General features: G+C 51.5%; 9 protein-coding genes across 9 annotated transcripts; 6 read left to right on the forward strand and 3 right to left on the reverse strand.

The window, feature by feature from the left end:
* Positions 1-722: 722 nt before the first annotated feature.
* CTAM01_13897 (uncharacterized protein) lies at positions 723-1,702 on the forward strand (the record flags this gene model as incomplete). The annotated part of the gene is made up of 3 exons (XM_060529899.1): positions 723-773; positions 987-1,603; positions 1,684-1,702. 3 exons carry the CDS (start codon positions 723-725, stop codon positions 1,700-1,702), a joined length of 687 nt encoding a protein of 228 aa, XP_060375482.1.
* A 1,509-nt stretch (positions 1,703-3,211) lies between these two features.
* On the reverse strand, positions 3,212-5,022 carry CTAM01_13898 (uncharacterized protein; the record flags this gene model as incomplete). Its single annotated transcript, XM_060529900.1, has 4 exons — positions 3,212-4,021; positions 4,082-4,298; positions 4,351-4,842; positions 4,910-5,022. The coding sequence occupies 4 exons, from the start codon at positions 5,020-5,022 to the stop codon at positions 3,212-3,214; spliced, it is 1,632 nt and encodes a 543-aa protein (XP_060375483.1).
* A 391-nt stretch (positions 5,023-5,413) lies between these two features.
* CTAM01_13899 (uncharacterized protein) lies at positions 5,414-6,281 on the forward strand (the record flags this gene model as incomplete). The annotated part of the gene is made up of 3 exons (XM_060529901.1): positions 5,414-5,542; positions 5,785-5,809; positions 5,998-6,281. The coding sequence occupies 3 exons, from the start codon at positions 5,414-5,416 to the stop codon at positions 6,279-6,281; spliced, it is 438 nt and encodes a 145-aa protein (XP_060375484.1).
* Positions 5,789-6,349, reverse strand: CTAM01_13900 (uncharacterized protein; the record flags this gene model as incomplete). Its single annotated transcript, XM_060529902.1, has 1 exon — positions 5,789-6,349. One exon carries the CDS (start codon positions 6,347-6,349, stop codon positions 5,789-5,791), a length of 561 nt encoding a protein of 186 aa, XP_060375485.1.
* A 2,331-nt stretch (positions 6,350-8,680) lies between these two features.
* Positions 8,681-10,753, forward strand: CTAM01_13901 (bilirubin oxidase; the record flags this gene model as incomplete). The annotated part of the gene is made up of 3 exons (XM_060529903.1): positions 8,681-8,823; positions 8,888-9,122; positions 9,179-10,753. The coding sequence occupies 3 exons, from the start codon at positions 8,681-8,683 to the stop codon at positions 10,751-10,753; spliced, it is 1,953 nt and encodes a 650-aa protein (XP_060375486.1).
* Positions 10,754-12,125: 1,372 nt separating this feature from the next.
* On the reverse strand, positions 12,126-12,515 carry CTAM01_13902 (uncharacterized protein; the record flags this gene model as incomplete). The annotated part of the gene is made up of 1 exon (XM_060529904.1): positions 12,126-12,515. One exon carries the CDS (start codon positions 12,513-12,515, stop codon positions 12,126-12,128), a length of 390 nt encoding a protein of 129 aa, XP_060375487.1.
* A 921-nt stretch (positions 12,516-13,436) lies between these two features.
* On the forward strand, positions 13,437-14,783 carry CTAM01_13903 (uncharacterized protein; the record flags this gene model as incomplete). The annotated part of the gene is made up of 2 exons (XM_060529905.1): positions 13,437-13,756; positions 13,817-14,783. 2 exons carry the CDS (start codon positions 13,437-13,439, stop codon positions 14,781-14,783), a joined length of 1,287 nt encoding a protein of 428 aa, XP_060375488.1.
* Positions 14,784-14,883: 100 nt separating this feature from the next.
* CTAM01_13904 (uncharacterized protein) lies at positions 14,884-15,081 on the forward strand (the record flags this gene model as incomplete). The annotated part of the gene is made up of 1 exon (XM_060529906.1): positions 14,884-15,081. One exon carries the CDS (start codon positions 14,884-14,886, stop codon positions 15,079-15,081), a length of 198 nt encoding a protein of 65 aa, XP_060375489.1.
* A 2,698-nt stretch (positions 15,082-17,779) lies between these two features.
* CTAM01_13905 (uncharacterized protein) lies at positions 17,780-18,004 on the forward strand (the record flags this gene model as incomplete). Its single annotated transcript, XM_060529907.1, has 1 exon — positions 17,780-18,004. A coding segment is annotated over one exon (225 nt), but the record flags the coding sequence as incomplete, so codon positions are not given.
* Positions 18,005-18,370: the final 366 nt, after the last annotated feature.

Genomic DNA, 18,370 nt, shown 5'->3' on the forward strand with positions numbered 1-18,370 from the left:
TCCTCGAGAGCCTGACGAAGCTGATCTTCGGTATATTGAGGCATTATATATAGAAGAAGACATGTGCAAAAGATGAGCCCATTTGGACGCGAATTGAAAATGTTGTGATAAAAGGAGGTTGGGGGTGGGCATTGGGTTGTGGTGGATTTTCGCGTTTTTGTGGGTGCCAGAAACAGGGGGGTGCCAGGAAGTGGGTATGTTGACTTATTCAGCTTGACTGGTTGGGTTCGGAGGAGAATAAAGACAGATTGCTACCGCGTACTACTTCTGTACTACACAAACACGATTCTTTCATTAGTGAACAGTAGAGCTTCATTTGATCTGCATCAATTTCACCACTGGATATGAAATACTTAACAACTTCCTACGATCTCTCATCATGAGCAACCTCACAGCTACCCCATCATCAGTCTCTCCAACATCGCCCACGGTCCCTCAAAAAAGCAAAAGCAAAACGACCTCTTTGACGTTTTCAAAAGCATCTAGCTCCAATCATGCCTTCTCCATCGACATCCAATGCGAGCGAAAGAAGCTCAAGCCCGCAATCGCATGAAGGCGGCGCAAGACTCCATATCGATGGATGTGGAAATCTTCCTTTACGTCTTTCCGAACTCGCTTTGGACAATTCTGTTAAAGCGAAAAGATTCTTGTGGGATGACAAATATGTCGACAATCATGGCAACACAGCCCTCCTGCATGCGACCCAAGGACATTCTAAAAGCATGCTGCTCAAGATCACGCATCATCTTAAACACGGAGACGAATTCAACGTTGTATGTTCTCAAAGGTGCTGCACACCGTTGATCAATCTTGTCAGATCCGGAGACGACGATCCGCATTCACTCAATAAACTTTGGGAGAAGGGAGATATGAAGCCAATGATCAAGGAATTGATTAAGGTAGGCGCCAAAGTCAATTTGGACAACTCCCTATATGGTACCGCCTTGAATAAGGCATGCTTTGACGGCAATCTGGCAATGGTTCAGTTCCTCCATAAGGAATGCGGTGCGGATGCGAATTTTGTCTCCCAAGGCTTTATGGGCAATGCTTTGCAGGCCGCGTGCTTTGGCAAGGAGCGGGTGCTTCAATCTGAAACCGATAAGATTCTCGAGTATCTCGTATTGAAGGCCGGGGCAAAGGTCGATCAAAATTGCGGATTCTTCGGCACTGCGCTCAACCTGGCTTGTCTGTTACCATTAAATAGCACCTGGACGGTTCTCTCAAAGAAACTGAAAGCGAACCTAACTATTGCCGATCAGATGGGTCGTTTACCGATTCACTTCGCAGCCGTTCACTCCTATGACAGGTACTTGGGCCTTTCACAGCTCCTTTCCAAAAAGGGAGATGGCTATCTCAATTTGGCGGACAAGACCGGTCGCACTGCTTTACACTGGGCAGCTCAAAGCGGAGAAGTTCAAACTGTCAAAACCATTCTCTCATCTGGCAGAGTCGATGTCAATCAAGCTGACAAGGATGGCTGGACGGCACTCTGCTGGGCCGCTAGAGGTCTAACCTCGAAAGCAAAGTTTGCTCAGAAGGATTCTCAACACCAAGTAGAGGTGATCGAGCACCTCCTCAACAGCGGTGCTAATGGCCGAGTGAAGTGTGTGAGAGAGGATAAGGTAAAATGGTATCCAGTGGAAATCGCCTATTTCCATAACAGCGGAAAAGATGTCATTGCAGCCTTGTCGAAGGCGAGTGACCCAAAGGAGCTTCAGAAGCTCAAAGACGAAAGAGGAAGAGCGGGCTATGAACATCACCAAATGATTTGCTCTTGTTGTCAATCGGTATGTGTTCCTACATCTTGCGCAAAAAGCTATCTAACTCATGTTCCTGAATGGATGTGTTGCTAATGCCATGTATTATATGAGTAGCACGTAATCGGCCGGGTATACTCCTGTCGGAGATGTCCTGACTTCCAATTTTGTCTTAAATGTTACCGTCACCGGGAAAAGCTTCATCCTGGGCCTGATCCAAGGCTTCCTCATCACCTGGAGTTTGCACAGATTCATCCTCAACAAGAGTTTGGCGAGGGATTTCCCGATTTGCCCTAGTCATCTTAATACTAGCAACAGATAAGCTGTTCAACACGCATTCACTTCACACCGCCCATAAAGATGAGGCTGATACTGGATCAATAGGGAACGGAAACTATTGCTCAGCATCAGAAATTAGAAACACTAGGACTTGTTCTCAACAATCTTGCTTTGTGAGGATCGTGCCAAATTTAGAAGTCGGCTGAATTGATTTGAAAAGACTTAAACACCAATGTCTGGCATAGCCCTGACGTCCGGGTAGATGCCGGCCTAGCTACTTGCCTTCCCTCGATGAATATTCCAACAAGTCATACATGGCGTTACTAGATATGTTATCCAGCTTAGTTCATTATTCATACAGACCTTTTTTGATCATTTTGAGACCAGGAATAAGGGAAATGGACTCAGACGTGAAGCGTTATCTTTTCTGCTGCTACCCCTTTTCCACTGACGTAGTTAGATGATAGAGCCAAACGTTCTTGGAGACGTTCACAGACTTATATCACAAAGAAAGCCATACTGGATTGTTGCGATGTTGGGATTGTAGATATCTATAACAAAACCTCAGATTCCCTTTTAGAGGAAGCACCCCCACAAAAAACCTGAACCTCTGTCCCGAAATAAGGGGACGCAGTAACCAACATCACCGAAACAATCCTCTCACGCTCAGCCGCACGTCTTCGGAGCAGCCAAAGAGCATGTGGTTAGCTCGTCTATCTTTAGCGCCCCAAAAGTCCAACGCCCCCCCCTCATCTATACCAAAACATTGATTGTTCGTCCCAAATGACTCGAAAGCGCAACGCTAAGGACTGACTTAGTCGGCTATCCTTTCCTTTTCTCAAACTCGCGGGGTCTCTAAGTGAATTCAGAATGTGGCTAGTCGTCCGAGCCCCAGACCCTATACTGATATTGTCAATCACCGACGCACTTCTCTAGTCGTAGTGATTACTCATGACTTATAGAATTGTCTTGGCACATAAGCTTGCGGCGTTGACTATCCTCATCTGGCAAAGTATGAACACGGCGATAGGGGAAATTTATTGCAATAGTGGTCATCATTCATAAACATGGAATCTACGGAGTGAATCTAAAAGGTATCGCGCACCGAAATCCCAAACAAAACGCCAAAGTTAAACCACGAAAAGATCAACGGCCAGTTTTTCCTGTCAAACACTTCAGCGCGCTACCTGGCCGCCAAGACCGCTCTTGCAAATGACCGTTCCAGTTGTGGGCTGCTTGATCTTGTTACTATTGAAGTTCCAGAGACCTTTGCCACCGGAGGTCATGGCGAGGCCGGTGGTGGTACCGTCCTTGTTGGTGTAGCTCAGCTTCATCGCGACCGCGGCATCGTCGGTGCTGTTGGACTGGCAGCCGACGGTGAGCGTGCCGCTCTGCGATGAGACCCAATTGTAGGTGGGCATCGTCACGACATCCTTGTACTTGACGGCCGCCGCCGAGCTGCTGGCAGCGGTGACAGGGGTGGTGCTTGTGCCGGTACCAGTACCTGTTCCAGTGCCAGTGCCAGTGGTAGGGGTGGTAGCGGGAGGACACTTGGAGTTGTCGTACAGGGTAGCACCAGTCTGAGGGAAGGGGTTCAGTGGGCCCCAGAGGTTGCCCTCGGCATCACGACCCAGCCCCTTAGTCAAGAAGGCGTAGCTGCGGAAGTCATGCGGGCTGGGAGGGCGACCGGGGACGGAGTCTTCGGGCTGGATCCATTCCGAGACAGGCATGACATATTGGCCGGCCATAACACCGTTCTTGGTCTTCACGGTGCCGGTGCCGGCGACGACGCGGTACTCGCGGGCGTAGTTGTCGTTTTGGGTCGCCTTAATGCGGTACTCAAACTTGTTGCGGACCTCGGTGCTGGGCACGCTCACACCCGCGATCTCACGATCGACGGCCTCGCCAGTGCACGGGTCGTACTCAATGGCGTAGATCTTGATGGGGTTGACATTTGCGGCAGAGTCAGATGTATAGCCGACGAACTGTGTTGTGTTAGCTACACGGGCATTTCATGATGCGGAAACAGCGGCATGGTAACTGACTCTGGTCTGTGCGATTTCCTGGTTGACTGTGTCGGCGGTCCAAACACCAATGTTGGCATCCTCCATACGGATGTACGTCGGAGCGCCCGAGGTGGTAATCTGGACGTTGCTCACGACAAGGTTGTAGACGATGATCTCGCTACCGGACTGAACACCAGAGTACTCAACGAAATCGCCAGCTACAATAGGAGCCATGACCAGGGCATCAGGCGCTTTGCTGAAAAAGAATTGTTAGAAAGTTTCGGACAAAAGTGAGCTTCGAGACTTACAAAAGTCCTTGTTTGACGCCAGGGGTAACATCTGGTCTGTTGGACTGAGGGCAGAGAGCATCGGTGGCGCTACGCGGAACGCACATGGGAAAGCCAGAGAAAGAGCTGATGCTTGGATTGGCGTCGTCTGCAGTGAAGAAAGGCTGGGAAGTGTATCCGACGGAGTAGATAGCGTTAGGGTCGTTGATGCGGATGGTGCTTCCGTCCGTCAACTTGATCCGGCCATCAGTGTTCACGCTATCAACGAAACCAGAGGCACCATTCAGAAGCGATTGGGCGATTGAGACCTGAGCAGCAATGGGAACCCCGTTGACGACATTGCCTGTGACCTCGCAGTTGTAACCAGTGTAGCCGCCACTGCTGCCCACAAATTCCTTGAAAGGGATGAAGGCCGCTGGGAATGTGACTTGAAGATTCTTTGGCACAGTAATGGCGTGGCCATTGCACCTGAAGGTGCCGCCGGTGTTGAATTCTGTTGTGCTGGCAGAAGCACTGCAGTTTCCATGTCAGTCTGAAGTTCACCAAATACTGTCATATGACTGGAGGGACGTATGCTTACCCTTCGAACGCTCCGTTAATGTCGAAGGGATAGTCTGCAACCTGTGCTTGTACAGATGTGAAAGAGACCGAAGCACTCAAGGCCGCGTAGAAGATCGACTTTGCCGAATACATGATGAAGATGTGTCTGAGTCGGCTAGACCAGTTTGCCAGATATCAGACTGTGAGAGATGAGAGTGGTGGATAACTTCATTCTGATCGAGATATCGCGATGAAGCCCGGCACTTATGAACTATTTCTGAAAAGTCGGCCGAGATCGTGTCTCCCCGCAGTATTTTCCATACTCTCAAGACCCGAGATAGATTCGCGGGGACCGTGAGGCTTGGCAGCTAAAACACGAAAGGTCTAGAACGTGGCTTCGTACCGAACTAGCACGCGAGTGGTGACTCTTTTGAAAACCCCATGAGGCTAGACGAGCTGATCCGAAACGAGAGGATAAATCCAGAATAGACGGATGGTGCTGAAGCCACTTGTGCATGTGGCAATGCACATACATGCACGAGCTATGATGAATATGCAGTATGCAAGAAAGACTAGGATCGCGAACCCCGACGAGGCCGGCGAGGCCACGATTCTGCAGACTGGCCTGGCCGTATGCCGGTCCATGCACGAGGAACTAGAGATACGACTTCAGGTCAGTAGTCCTATGCAGATCTCCACAAATCTTACACCGAGTTGTGCGGAGATGAGGATTCCGGTTGGATGGTCATGATTTCTTGGCCGGACGGCTGGATAGCTGGTAGATCACAGGATGGGGAGATGAGGGTCTGCAGAAGCTGAGGCTGCCACTCGACAGGGAAACGCCACGAGAAAACCGTCTACCGCCACCAGACAGTTTTTCCTTCGACGGCGAAGAATAACTGTGACAACCTTCAGCCAGTTAAGGGTCTTGGCATGGGAGGTTGGTGGGCAGCCGTTCAACAGTAAGGTCCAAACGACAAAGACTCAGTAAAGAAGTCGAGAGCGCGTCGCGTGCGTATCCTTTGACAATCATCCGAACAGGCTTTTCGTCGTATACGGTACGCAACGTCTGGCGTGAAACAAGAAACGTTGGGGGCTTCGAGACATGGTCATCGGCTTGGGCTTGAGGATGCGGCTTCGAAGAGGACAAGGACAAGGACAAGGACAAGGACAAGGAACCGCTCGTGTGGCCTCTTTGTTCACGACCCGGCAGTCTGGATAGCTGGAGTCCTGATCCCACGACTGCCGGGTGGATGATTCGCTGGCAAGTCGATAGGGTGTGGCAGCCTGGGGTATACGAGCACAAAGCGCCGAAGGACACGGCCAGAGAATGTGGTGTAGTTAAGTTTACTCGGAGGTTTTCGACGTTTAGCGGCGGCGATGGGAAACGGAGGTGGACAACGAGCGCCTGACTAAGGTGGACCCTGAAGCCCCGATCACGAGAGCTTGGCCAATCAAACTCGAGATAATTAAGCTTCATCTTGGTCCGGGCTGAAGCGCTAATAAGGTTTAGCGACGGTAGCGGCTTGGCACTAAACTGTGGGGCTCCAGGAACCGAAAACTTGGGGAAGGTGTCGCCTGGGTTTACTGACTGCTGCCTTTTTCCCACCCACCCAACTTTCTTCCCTCCTCCTCCGAGTGCCTTTCTTTCTCACCTCATCGCCAATTCCGGCGAATTCAACGCTTTGTCCCACCTCTCATCTTTTCCATTTCCGGCCGAAACATGGACACTGCCTCCACGTATCCTCCAGTTTACCCCTGAGATCAGACTACTAGACCTTCAAAGTCCAGACGATGTGCATTGTCCGAACTTCAACGATCCATCCGATATCGATGCGAAGCTTCTTCTCTGCGCAGAAGTCGGACGAAAAGCTCGCCGAGAAGACATGTCGTCGAATCATGGCCGCATCATCGAAGGAATAAGCATTCTGCAGCATCCATCAGCTGCGTCAATGTGGCGTACGATAGTCTTGTCAAGTTGTCGGCCTGGCCACGCTCTCCAGTCCCAGTGGCAGCGCACCCTCCGGCTTCCACACCGCATCACGTGCCACAAGACTGCGTCTGGCTCTCTCAACCAGCCTTCGACAACCTCTTGTTGAGGTCGGCTGCTGACACCGTATGCTAAGCATTGTCAGCCTAATGACACCAACGAGAAAGTTCTGCCTGTCATAGATGACATGAGGTTGGCATGAACCAGGGTGTACCCCTCCATCATCGGATGGGAAGGATGCCCAGTCGGGAACCGATCAGAGCCGGCTCAAGCGTCGATAAAGACCGACTTTAGGCCTGTGTGTGTGTGGAGGCCCGCAGCGTTCGTTCGCACAGAATGCCTGCTTCGAGCTGTTCAGCTCTCATGTTCTTGCAGCTGGACCAGATACGATGCACACTTCCACAACTCCGAAGCCATTGGTCCGGGGCAGCATCCCTGCTCCCGTGCTCTGGGGAACGCAGAGTCCGATTTGTCAATGATCCCATCCACCTCCAACTCGACAGACTACCGACCCAGTACCCTGGAACCTCTTGCATGTCAGCTCCGAGTCGCTTCTTCCTCTACTGTCCATTGAATACACATCAGCTCTTAGGCATCCTGCGCCAACCGATACTGGCGCTCGAGCCGGTACCGTGATCCCAGAATAGTCTCGCTGGGCCATTTTTGGTGCTCGCTCAGTGGCTCGTTTCAACTTAGGAGGCTCGCGCTATTGATATCTTGCATTGTCGAAGGTTCTGAGGCTGAAATAGCCACACCAGATTCAAGAACAAGGGACCTAGACTGACTGAACAGCCGCACTAGCTCTTTCTTTATGGCCTCGACACCAGGCGTCAACTCCCAGCCTTCTCATGTCGTCTTGACCAGCGTCAGGTAAACCTCCCGCGCCCGGCTGGCAAAAGCTTTTCTTACATTTCCATGCATCAAACTGCGCGCTACGCGAGAGTGGCGCTCGTCTTGACGGCCTACCCACTGACCCAACCACAAGAAGCAATCCGACGTTGAGGGCTTGGATCTGGATGGCTGTAGCTGCCGCCCGTTGACTTCTTTATTCGTATCTTCGATCCACGAGTTTGCAGATGGGGTCACCTTCGAGATACCAAACGGATCGTACGTGCTAGAGACTAGCTCGACCATCCCCTGGCTGCTGCTTCTGCTGAACCAAGATCCTGGGTTGCCGATGGCCTGGACCCCCCTCGGCATATTCGGACAAGAGTGTTGCATCTACCGCGTGTTTCTAGACTGGCCTACTTTCTTCACCGTCCAGAAATCTGCCCTTGGAGTGTATGCATGGACAACGACATGCCCCACTGACGCCGAACGATGCGATCTATGTTGAAGGACCGTAAGTCGGCCATTGAGCTTTACAGTACGCCCTCGTCAGCCCACCCATCCCAAGGATATTGCTCGCCTTAGAGAGCAGCTCAGACTAGCGATGCTATGGCTCCAAAGGGCTAGCCGATAACCTCTGTGCGGGAAACATTTCGCTCGAGGTCAACCATTCACCGGCTCACGCCATTGCTAAGGCTGTCGTTGTGGCTTTCTACCTGGGGGCCGGCGTGGGTCTCGTTAGATTGGACTGGATCGCCGTAACTCGGTCCATGGTCTCGCCGCCTCGACCACCCAGATTTTTGATCAAGATGAAAGATGAAAGTTGATAAATACTGGAGTTCTGTCCCTACGAACGGAAATCTTCTCCATCGCCCTTATCTCCTTCCAAGCATTTGACAGTTACAAAGGCGTCGCCACCCGTCTTGGCCAGCACTTGTCACTTGCACTGTTTTTCTTGGCTCATTTCCCTGCATATCATCTTCCATCTCCGCCATGGTCTCTCTCACCCTTCGCCAGTCTCTGGCCATTGTCTTGGCTCTTGCTTCTGATACCATCGCCAAGGACTGGGACAGTCCCGCATACACATGGCTCTACGAGTTTCCTCTACCAATTCCCCCTCCTAAGGAGGAACGATAGTAAGCCACATCCGCAGCTTATACCGTTCGTTGATGAAGAGCTCTCGCGGCTAACTTTCAGCAGCCCCAACCAGGCGATCATCAATCCAGTGACCGGAAAGAAGATCAGGTACTATGAGGTTGAGGTCAAGGAGTTCACCGCTCAAGTTTACCCCAACCTCAAGCCTGCAAACTTGGTCGGATATGATGGCATAGCGCCTGGACCAACCTTCCTCATGGAGCGTGGCGAAGAGGCAGTCGTTCGCTTCATCAACCACGCCAAGATGGCCAGCTCAGTTCATCTTCACGGCTCTCCTTCGGTAAGGCTTAGAACCATCCACCTTTGAAATATTATCATCTAACTTTTTTTGCTCAGCGCACACCTTGGGATGGTTGGGCTGAAGATGTCTTCAATCCTGGCCAGTACAAAGACTACTACTATCCCAATAACCAGAACGCCCGCACTCTCTGGTACCACGACCACGCCATCGACCACACTGCCGAGAATGCCTACTTTGGCCAGGCTGGCGCATACATCCTCCACGATTCTGCTGAAGACTCTCTTGGCCTCCCCAGCGGTTACGGCGTCTACGACATTCCTCTGATTCTCTCTGCGAAACAATACAATTCCGATGGTACTCTGTACTCGCCTGCCAACGAACAGACTAGCTTATACGGCGATGTTATCCATGTCAACGGACAGCCTTGGCCGTATCTGAAGGTCGAACCCCGCAAGTACCGTTTCCGTCTTCTCGATGCCGCCATTTCCCGTACATTTTTCCTCTACCTCGAAGATCTCAAGGCCAACAGAGTCGAATTCGAAGTCATCTCCTCCGATGCCGGCCTCTTGACGGGACCCCAGAAGGTCAAGGATCTCTACATCTCCATGGCCGAGCGCTACGAGATTGTCATTGACTTCTCCAAGTATAAGGGCGAGAATGTCACCATGCGCAACACCAGAGGCTTCGCCGCGGATGTGGACTATCTGCACACCGATAAGGTTATGCGCTTTGTAGTCAGCGACGAATCGGTCAATGACAAGTCCGAAGTCCCCTCCTCCCTCCGGGCCGTGCCGTTCCCCAAGGACAAGACCGGCGTTGATCAGCACTTCCTGTTCCACCGCACCGGCAGCGACTGGCGTATCAACGGTGTCATCTTTGCTGATGTGAACAACCGCGTCCTTGCCAAGCCTAAACGGGGTACTGTTGAGGTTTGGGAGCTCGAGAACAGCTCCGGCGGCTGGAGCCACCCAATCCACATCCACCTCGTCGATTTCCGCGTCATCAAGCGCGTCAACGGCCGTAGCAACACGGTTTTCCCGTACGAGTCTCAGGGTCTCAAGGATGTCGTCTGGGTTGGACCTGGTGAGACTGTGACCGTCGAGGCTCACTACGCCCCCTGGCCCGGTGTGTACATGTTCCACTGCCACAACCTCATCCACGAGGACCATGAGATGATGGCTGCTTTCAACGTCACCAAGCTCGAGGACCTTGGCTACGACGAGGAAGCCTTCGCCGACCCCATGCAGTTGGAGTGGCGCTCCAAGAATGAAAACTCTGCTGCATCTAGCTGGGACGCGATCAAGTCTCGGGTCGAGTACATGGCCAAGCTCCAGCCCTACAATAACGAGCAAGAGGTTGAGAGCCGTCTGGACGCTTACTGGGCCACCAAGACCAATGCGCCGTCCCCAAGCTCGACCCCCAGCTCGACGCCCTCGACTCTGGTCGTGAGCACCACCACGAGCCCCGTGGTCACTTCTCCCGCTACCACTCCTGCCAGCTCGACCATCACCTCCAAGGCCACGACCACCAGCAAGTCTGATGACGATGACAAGAAGAAGAAGACTTCGTCGACTAGCACCAGCACCACCTCGTCCAAGAAGAAGCGTGGCATGCGCTTCCGCGGGGTGGACATGGAAATGCCCAAGCGCACTGCCGCTCCCCAGGCATGAGAATGATTTAGTACTTATCACGCACGACGGATCTTGGGGAACTCATTTGCACATCTCTCCGCTTTACGACTTAATGACACAACCCACGCTCCTTATAGACCATTAGATATCCTGTCCTTGAGCACATCTAGACATATTCTTTCCCACTACATAGTACGGGCGGCGGAAAAACGGACAGCCCTCACAGTATTTGTAATGTTATTTACTTTCGATTTAATGCAACGAGAAAAACTTGACGCGCAGTGTTACCTGTTGAGTGCAAATGTGTGATTGTTTTGCATCGAAAGCGACACGGTCTGGTAACTAATGCTGTCCGAATATATCAAAATGATGAGAACCACTGGTGCAAGCGCGCGCCCAAAGAAGACTTGGCCAGTCCAGGCCGGTCATGTCCGGCGCAACCTTGTAGCGTACTGTGAACAACTACCCATCTGAGATGTGAATAAAGAATCTCCTCTCATGCGGCCCCAAGGACTTGGCCAGATAGACCTGCGTTGAGGTGAGCAATGGGAACCGTCGCGCTTTCTCTTCGTAAAAGAGAAGACGCTCAATCGAAAAGTCGATTTTGAAGAATCGAGAAAAAAACTGGTAGCTTCTCTTTGATTGAGCGTGTCATCCTTAGTGCAGGGGCCATGCTACTGTGAGGAAAGTTAGTGACTGTTTCCAGACTCGAACTCGAGGGGTGCAGGGATGGTGCTTACATCTTCTCTGTATCGTTTCAAATTGACCAAATGCCCGAAGGCAAAATGAGACACCAAGTTGACAGGTTATAAAGGGAGGTGGAGTAGGGGGTGTGGGCCGGGGCTTGATTGGCGGGGTGGTGACGTGCAGTCTACAGCTGGGGACGGCTGGCCTGCGAAGCTTCACCTTTCGGTGCGGCAGCATCAGCTTTGTGACTTGATGATGAGGGCAATAGTTGAATTGAGGCTCTCTCCCCAAGGTGCCAGTCGAACTGACTCTCCATAGACGCGTCTATCGAACGCGTTTTTTGTTGGCGAATAGTTGAGACCTTGGTCACTGCCGATGATTGACTTCTCATAATCGGGCAGATAATCGCATTTCCATTGTTCAATTTTGTAGGATTGTCAAGGCTATATCTAAAAGACTTGGACTCAATGCAAGCCATGATTAACACAAGAGATCTATACTTAATTTCCAGTTCTATCAATACATTTCTCTCTTGAATCCGATTAACGCCAAAGCATCGAGGCGCTCGACCCCGTCATTCAAATCTCGCTAGTAGACTCGCGGAGGACTGGTATTGGCAAAAGTTAGCAAGTGTCAACATCCACTCACGTACATCGCCCAAGACTTCCTCAACAAATGAGACTTCAAGAAGAGAGCTCACCCACCAAACCCAGCAAACATTCGCTCAGTCAAAAGGCTCAGAGCAATACGACTTCACCCCCGTCCTGCTCCCAGGCGAAACGCCACACGCATCGACAACAGCCTGATCCGCCGCGGCGGCAAAGCACGCATCCTCAAACTCGTTCCCGCCGAGAAATGGATGCGGAATCACGGGCCACGCGCGCGTGCTGTAGCACTTCGCCTTCTTCTCGCTCCATTTCGATATCGTCGGCGCGGACGGGTCGCCGCCCTCGACGCCGAAGAACTTGTCTTGCGGGTATTTGGCGCAGGCGGCTTGTGTCAAGCAGGGGTCTGATTTGGGGACTTGGTCGCTTCCGCACCAGCAGAAGTGGTGTCTGTCGCCGAGGGCTTGTGTGGCGAAGGCGGCGAGGAGGAGGGGTATTGAGAACTTCATGGTGGGTTTGCGATGGGGTTGGGTTCTGTGAAGATGGAGGGAAGAGAGAGAGGCGCTGGTTGCGTCGAGTCTTTGGCTTCAATGTCGATTGCGTATGCGATGAATGTCTTTTTGTTGTTGTAATACGCTGTCTAAAAAAGGCAACGTTATCGAGTTGAAATATAACGTCTTAATTCTATAATCACATCTCAGTCGCTTAGAGATATAGGTATCTGCGAGTAATAGAACGACTAGATGCTCGACTATACCAAACAGCCAATTGTGTACTCAGTGGCTATCGCCATAGCGGAGCCAAGTGGTTGAATGAGTTGCTTACAGTCCTATCAATTTCTTTATATGATTCCTGGCAGACTTCCTGCAAACCTTGAAAGAGGGATCTACACTAATACTGCCCAGAAGATCCTCGAATGGGGAAACATGAACCAAGCGGCAACGCCGAGCCTGACCCATAGTGATCCAAGCTTAGTGGGAACTTTATCTATCACAACATTGACCGACTCTCATTAACCACGCAAAAGTGTCTTTATCTTACCAGTTTTTGACCTGATATCCGATTCGTGTTGAAGTCAATCATCATCAATGGTATCGTAACAAAGTCTAATTAGATGAACGGCGGTCCTTGCTCGATTGCACCTTATCACGCAATGATGCTTGCCAATTTTGACGACAGACAGCACGGTCCAGGAAACAGCTTGCCCGGAAAACATGAAGACTGATTGTTTCGACTTCAAGATGCTTATATGTCTCACTTGAACACCGGGAAGTTTCCTCGATGAGCCTCACTGCCCATCATCATATTTCTTGTCGTTCAGTGTATATTGACCAGCTCCTCGGCGCCGACCTCCAGGCACCCCTAGCCTTTGTCTCAGTCTTACCAAGAGTAACTGCTGGCAGTTCATTCTCGAGATATAGTAGCCTCTCATGCACGTCCGATCTTTACTGGCGTTATGCGCTGGGTATTTGAGTGTCTATGTGGACGCGGCGCCGTCTAGTCCTGGCTCCGACCTGCTCTCAGTCGTGAGCCCGCGTGCAAACTGCGTGCCTAGCCAACTCTCGAGCGATACATGGAAGAAAGAGGGCGTGGACAACTTCCTCGCTAACGCCGCGAAACATTATACGGAGTACTCTTCCGACAATGTGCAAGCTCTAGGAGCATACTTAGGTGCCCCCAACTTCTTTTGCGGGGTCAACCTGTGGTGCAATGCCGGTCAACCGTGTACACCGGTCACTTTACCTGGGTGGTAAGCCATGTGTTCTGCTTCTATCCCATCACTCTTCTCTGTACTAACGAGTTACGCAAGGTACGCCTTGATGGGTATCCAAGGCTGGAACAACTACGTCAACAACCTCAACCTCGCCGTAACCTACGCCGCCACCATCCTAAGCCTGAAGCTCGCAAAGGTGGTCGACGACTTATGGCCGGCAAAGAAAGACAACGTAACTCCCATGAAGCAGTTCCTGGCATGGGTCAACGGAATCCTGAACGCCTTCCCAACCACAGCAGCACTTGGTGCCACCGCGGGCAGCATCGCCAGCACCGTCCAAGGAGGCAACATCATTGCGGGCGGTATGATGCTCGCCCCCAGTGCGGGCGGCCAGTTTCTGCGATGGAGCGACCTGTCGAGCCAGATGGGCGGCAAAGTCGACGAGTACAAGCAGGCGATCGGAACGTACGCGAAAAAGGTCATTGACGCGCCCATTGATGATCCGACGTGGGGTATCAACAAGGTCTTGAGCGGCGGCGGCTTCCTCTCCCGCCAGACGAACATCACGCAGGATGATTTCGACACGTGGATGTATAAGACTGTCAGCGTCAATGCCATGGCGCTGCTGATGCAGGCGCAGAATGTCTACATCATTCGCACTTTCAATAAGACGGCTTGCGATGCCTCGTCTGCTGCTATCCTGTGTAGGCAGGAGGCGAATAGCAAGTGGACTGAGTGGCGATTCCAAAGGCGCGATAGCGATGATGATGTGCCCGAACATCGGCTAGCAGAGAAGCTCATCCAGACGTATGGGCTTACCAAGGAGGAGATCTTGAAGGGGCCTGCGGACTGCTTTGATAAGCATGATTATGAACAGCTGACAAACCCGTGGGAGACTGTGTCGGAGAAGGGTGTTGGCTTGGAGCCGGTGCAGTTGTGCAACTTTAATGTCAATGTTTGCAACATGGACGCGGCGGAGGGGGGCGAATATGGGCCTACTGATGTGTATGAGCCTGGGCATTCGGATTGGATGTGTGAGTTGCAAGGCATTACTTGGACTTAGAATAGGATGTATCACGGCTCTCAAGATCGTCTTGAGTGAAGGTGGCATAAGGCACTAAATCAAATGTTTCTGATGACCTTTGACTCCATGATAATGTCCGATGAAAGGATCACCCTCATCTCTTTCAAGGACGTTTATTTCCCAATCTCGTCGAATCCTGTGGCACCGGCAGCAACACTGCCTTCGTTCGGAAGTCGCTGAGTCTGCCCAGCTGCTGACTGGCTTGGTCCTTCATGTCATCGACATGCGACTTAGGGTGCTGACGTTAGTGCGTTCGCGCATCATGAGGCCTGGATAATCTCGCAGTCGAGGTGACCTGTGAACTTAGAAACCAATTCAGTTGCCTCGCCTGCCTGTTGTATCCCCAGGTGAGGGAGCAGGAGCACGCGCGAATAGCAAAATAAGTACATCGTGGATTGTGTCATAGCTGTGATGGTTCCGTTTTGAGATGTACATACATATTTAGATCCTTAGACGGGAAAAAGATGGATTCAACTGCGCGACTAATCCGACGCCTTGCATGCAACTCTTTTCGACCAAAAGGCCACGCTGTATCAACATGTCTATGTGTGAGTCCATGGCGCTTCCGATATATGTCGTATCTTAGATTTCATTGGACGAGGATAGTCCTGCTGTCTCGGCAGGAGAATCATGTCGAAGGATGGATTGGGAAAGAAACAGTGCACAAACTGTGTTATCTTTTGCGTTGCCAGTCTGATCGATACCGAGATCGTGGCTGGACCCAATTAGACATAGCATTCGGGGCTTCCTACTGTGCCTCGAGTCGTACGGATACTGTCACTGAAACTTGCCAAAGTCAGAAAATTACATGCAAGTTACTCCGTACACAGAAAGGCACAACATACCCCACATCCGACGATGGCTTCTTCGCATACTTAATGGGAGCAAGATCCCTTGGTGTAAAAAGGCGCAATGCCCAGTTCAAAGCCACCGTCGAACGGATATTTATCAAGAGAATCCCCAGCTTCTTGTAGTCCCTCATTTCACATTTGCTTTTACACTAAACCATACTTGGCCCCATCCTCCATCCGCAGCATCCTTCCTTCGTCGATTCGTTGAACGAACTGCCATCTAAGAACGACGCACAATCACCAGGCCTCCGAGCATGTGTTCGGAGAAGACAAAGTCAGAACCCCTTGAAAGCAGGTCACACAAGCGAGCTTAGTCAATCGGCTGAGTAAGGTCGACCACGAACGAACGAGGACAACACTTCCGAGGACGACACAAACCCAGACGAAGGTCGGTTGAATTCACCCGACCGTAGCTGATATTTTGCTGCCCCGAGCAAACCATCAAGGCAACCGGAACACTCTGTCAGGCTCTGTCGGATCACTGGTGCCTAAGCGAACAACATCACAAGGCATCACGATACGGGCCCTGAATAGGAGAGCGAAGCAAGAAAGTGAGGGGATGTGATGCAACGAGCAGCACTCTGCATCGAGCCGAAGCATCTGTCATCTCCACCGGCGTTGAAGCAAGGCATAATTGGGCCACGTAGGCCATCGGATGCGTCTGGTTGCGGGCGCTATCCGGGATGCCAACGGCATGAAGCAACTCGCAGATATGACAACACAAGACCTCCCTGTCAAGGGCCACAGTCGAGGGGCTTGAGACCACATCCTACCCACCCTTTCATTGCAGTCTCTTCTTCTGTTTCTTCTTGCTGCCCGATCAAAGTTGATCGGAGGCCGCGGAACTTCTCGTTCATAGCCGGCTGCGCTGCCGCAACAATATGCTGCCCCAGCCTGCCGCATCACTGAGGCCAGTTCTCTTCCAGTCCGCTAGAAGGAAATTGACTGAACGGGAAGGAGGTTTCTCGCTTTCCTTCTGGATGGTGGGGGCGTGGTTGAAGTCAACCCTCCATGTTGTCTCGGCTCCGGGCTGTATGACCACTCCTCCACGCGCAGTCAAGATATGCTATGTCTGTGTCAAAACGATGTCCACTGACCGGGACATAGCTTGAACTGTGACCTTCTCTTTTTGTACGAATGCCTGCCCAGGATATCCATCTTCAAGAACTGGAACACTGGCAGGCAGGCCATCCTTCAGCGCTGCCCTTTGGTGCTCCCAGGTGGCTGCCGGCTACCTTACATACCAATCAGCTTCCAACATCAAAGAATGACCCTGGTGGCAACTCATGGTGCAGACTAACCTCAACTAAATCATCTTCGATTCTGCAGATATTCCCGCGCTCAAGGCTGGATGTTTTTACTTGGGCTTATAGTTGATATCACAGCACCGAGCAGGCTACGCTCTTAAGCTAGCCCTAGGCTTCATCAGGTCGATTATGTTTTGAGCTCTCACTTTACACACCGCGCTAGTGACCATCATGACCATGCACGCATGCATGATGTTCCCCGGACGGGGCGTGGAGCTGGGACACGTTCATCATCCACCGTTGCGAAACGACTCCGGCTCATGATTAGACACAACCACTCGACTAGTCCCCTTAGGCGGCCGAACCCCGCTACGCCCGAGTTCGAAGGCATCTGCCCCGCAAATGTAGTCTGGAACGCATGAGGGATTGCACCTTTTTGAGGGGTTGTCGATTCATCTGGCTTTCGTCTGGAGCCCGCGCAGCATTTGGTCGTCTTAACGAGACGGGAATCGGGATGTGACCAGGACCACTGCGTTTCCTGACCGATAGTTTCCCATTCGTCGTTGTTCGGAGATTCAAATTAGTATTTAATGAGGGAAACTTTTGGTGGCCAAAGAAAGCTCTTCTTGCAATGTTTGCGAAGTAAGGACTACGCTCTGGGTGTTCAGCGACTCAGTCAGCTTCTAGCAGACATAATTTACCAATATTGCAACTGCCATAAAGCGAGTATCAGCTTGCGATCAAGATGGATCCGAACGCCGGGAAATCAGTCTGCCACAGGTAAAGCTGTCAATTCTCATGCTTGTCGTGTTTTAAGCTTTTTGCATCGCTTGTGATATCTAAACATACGTTTTACTGATCGGCTCACTGCAGCGGTTCCGAGCGCAAATCGGCACACACGCATTCAACAGCAGCGTCGCAGAGAAGCCTCCCTAGCCAACAGCTGAATGCGTATCAGAATCAGACGCCTTCTGAAGATAGCAATATCTATCGCGTCGCATACCAGAACACCGATATGAGCGCCAGCGCCGCGCAACATAGGGGCAGGATTGCTGTGGATTTGGCCAAGTTTACTGGTCGATTTGAAGGCAGCTCTTCCTAACAGACGCTGTGGATTCATTGTTTCCAGAGACGGGACGAAAAGCTCGCGACACTGGTATCCTGAGGTCGGCTACCGGTATCTGTATGGGGAATAATTGCAGTACATAGCATCATTGGTCCAGATGTGAAGGAGATCGAAGGTTCAGCGTCGCGTCGCATTCCGATCAGTCGTATATTGGGGCATATGTAAACAAGGCATTCATCAGGGTGTGGAAAAGGTGTAGGGGACGGACGGACAGTAGCTTTAGGTGCTAGACTACAGGTTTAGACCACCACAAGATGAGTGGTTGGTAGATGAGTAGCGACTCCCCAACCCCAGGAGCTCTAACTTTGACTTCTGCATTCTCATCGCCTTACGTTTGTTTGG

This window comes from Colletotrichum tamarilloi (genome assembly GCF_030869305.1).
Source record: "Colletotrichum tamarilloi strain Tom-12 chromosome Unknown Scaffold_108.1, whole genome shotgun sequence".
NCBI classification, from domain to species: Eukaryota; Fungi; Ascomycota; class Sordariomycetes; order Glomerellales; family Glomerellaceae; genus Colletotrichum; species Colletotrichum tamarilloi.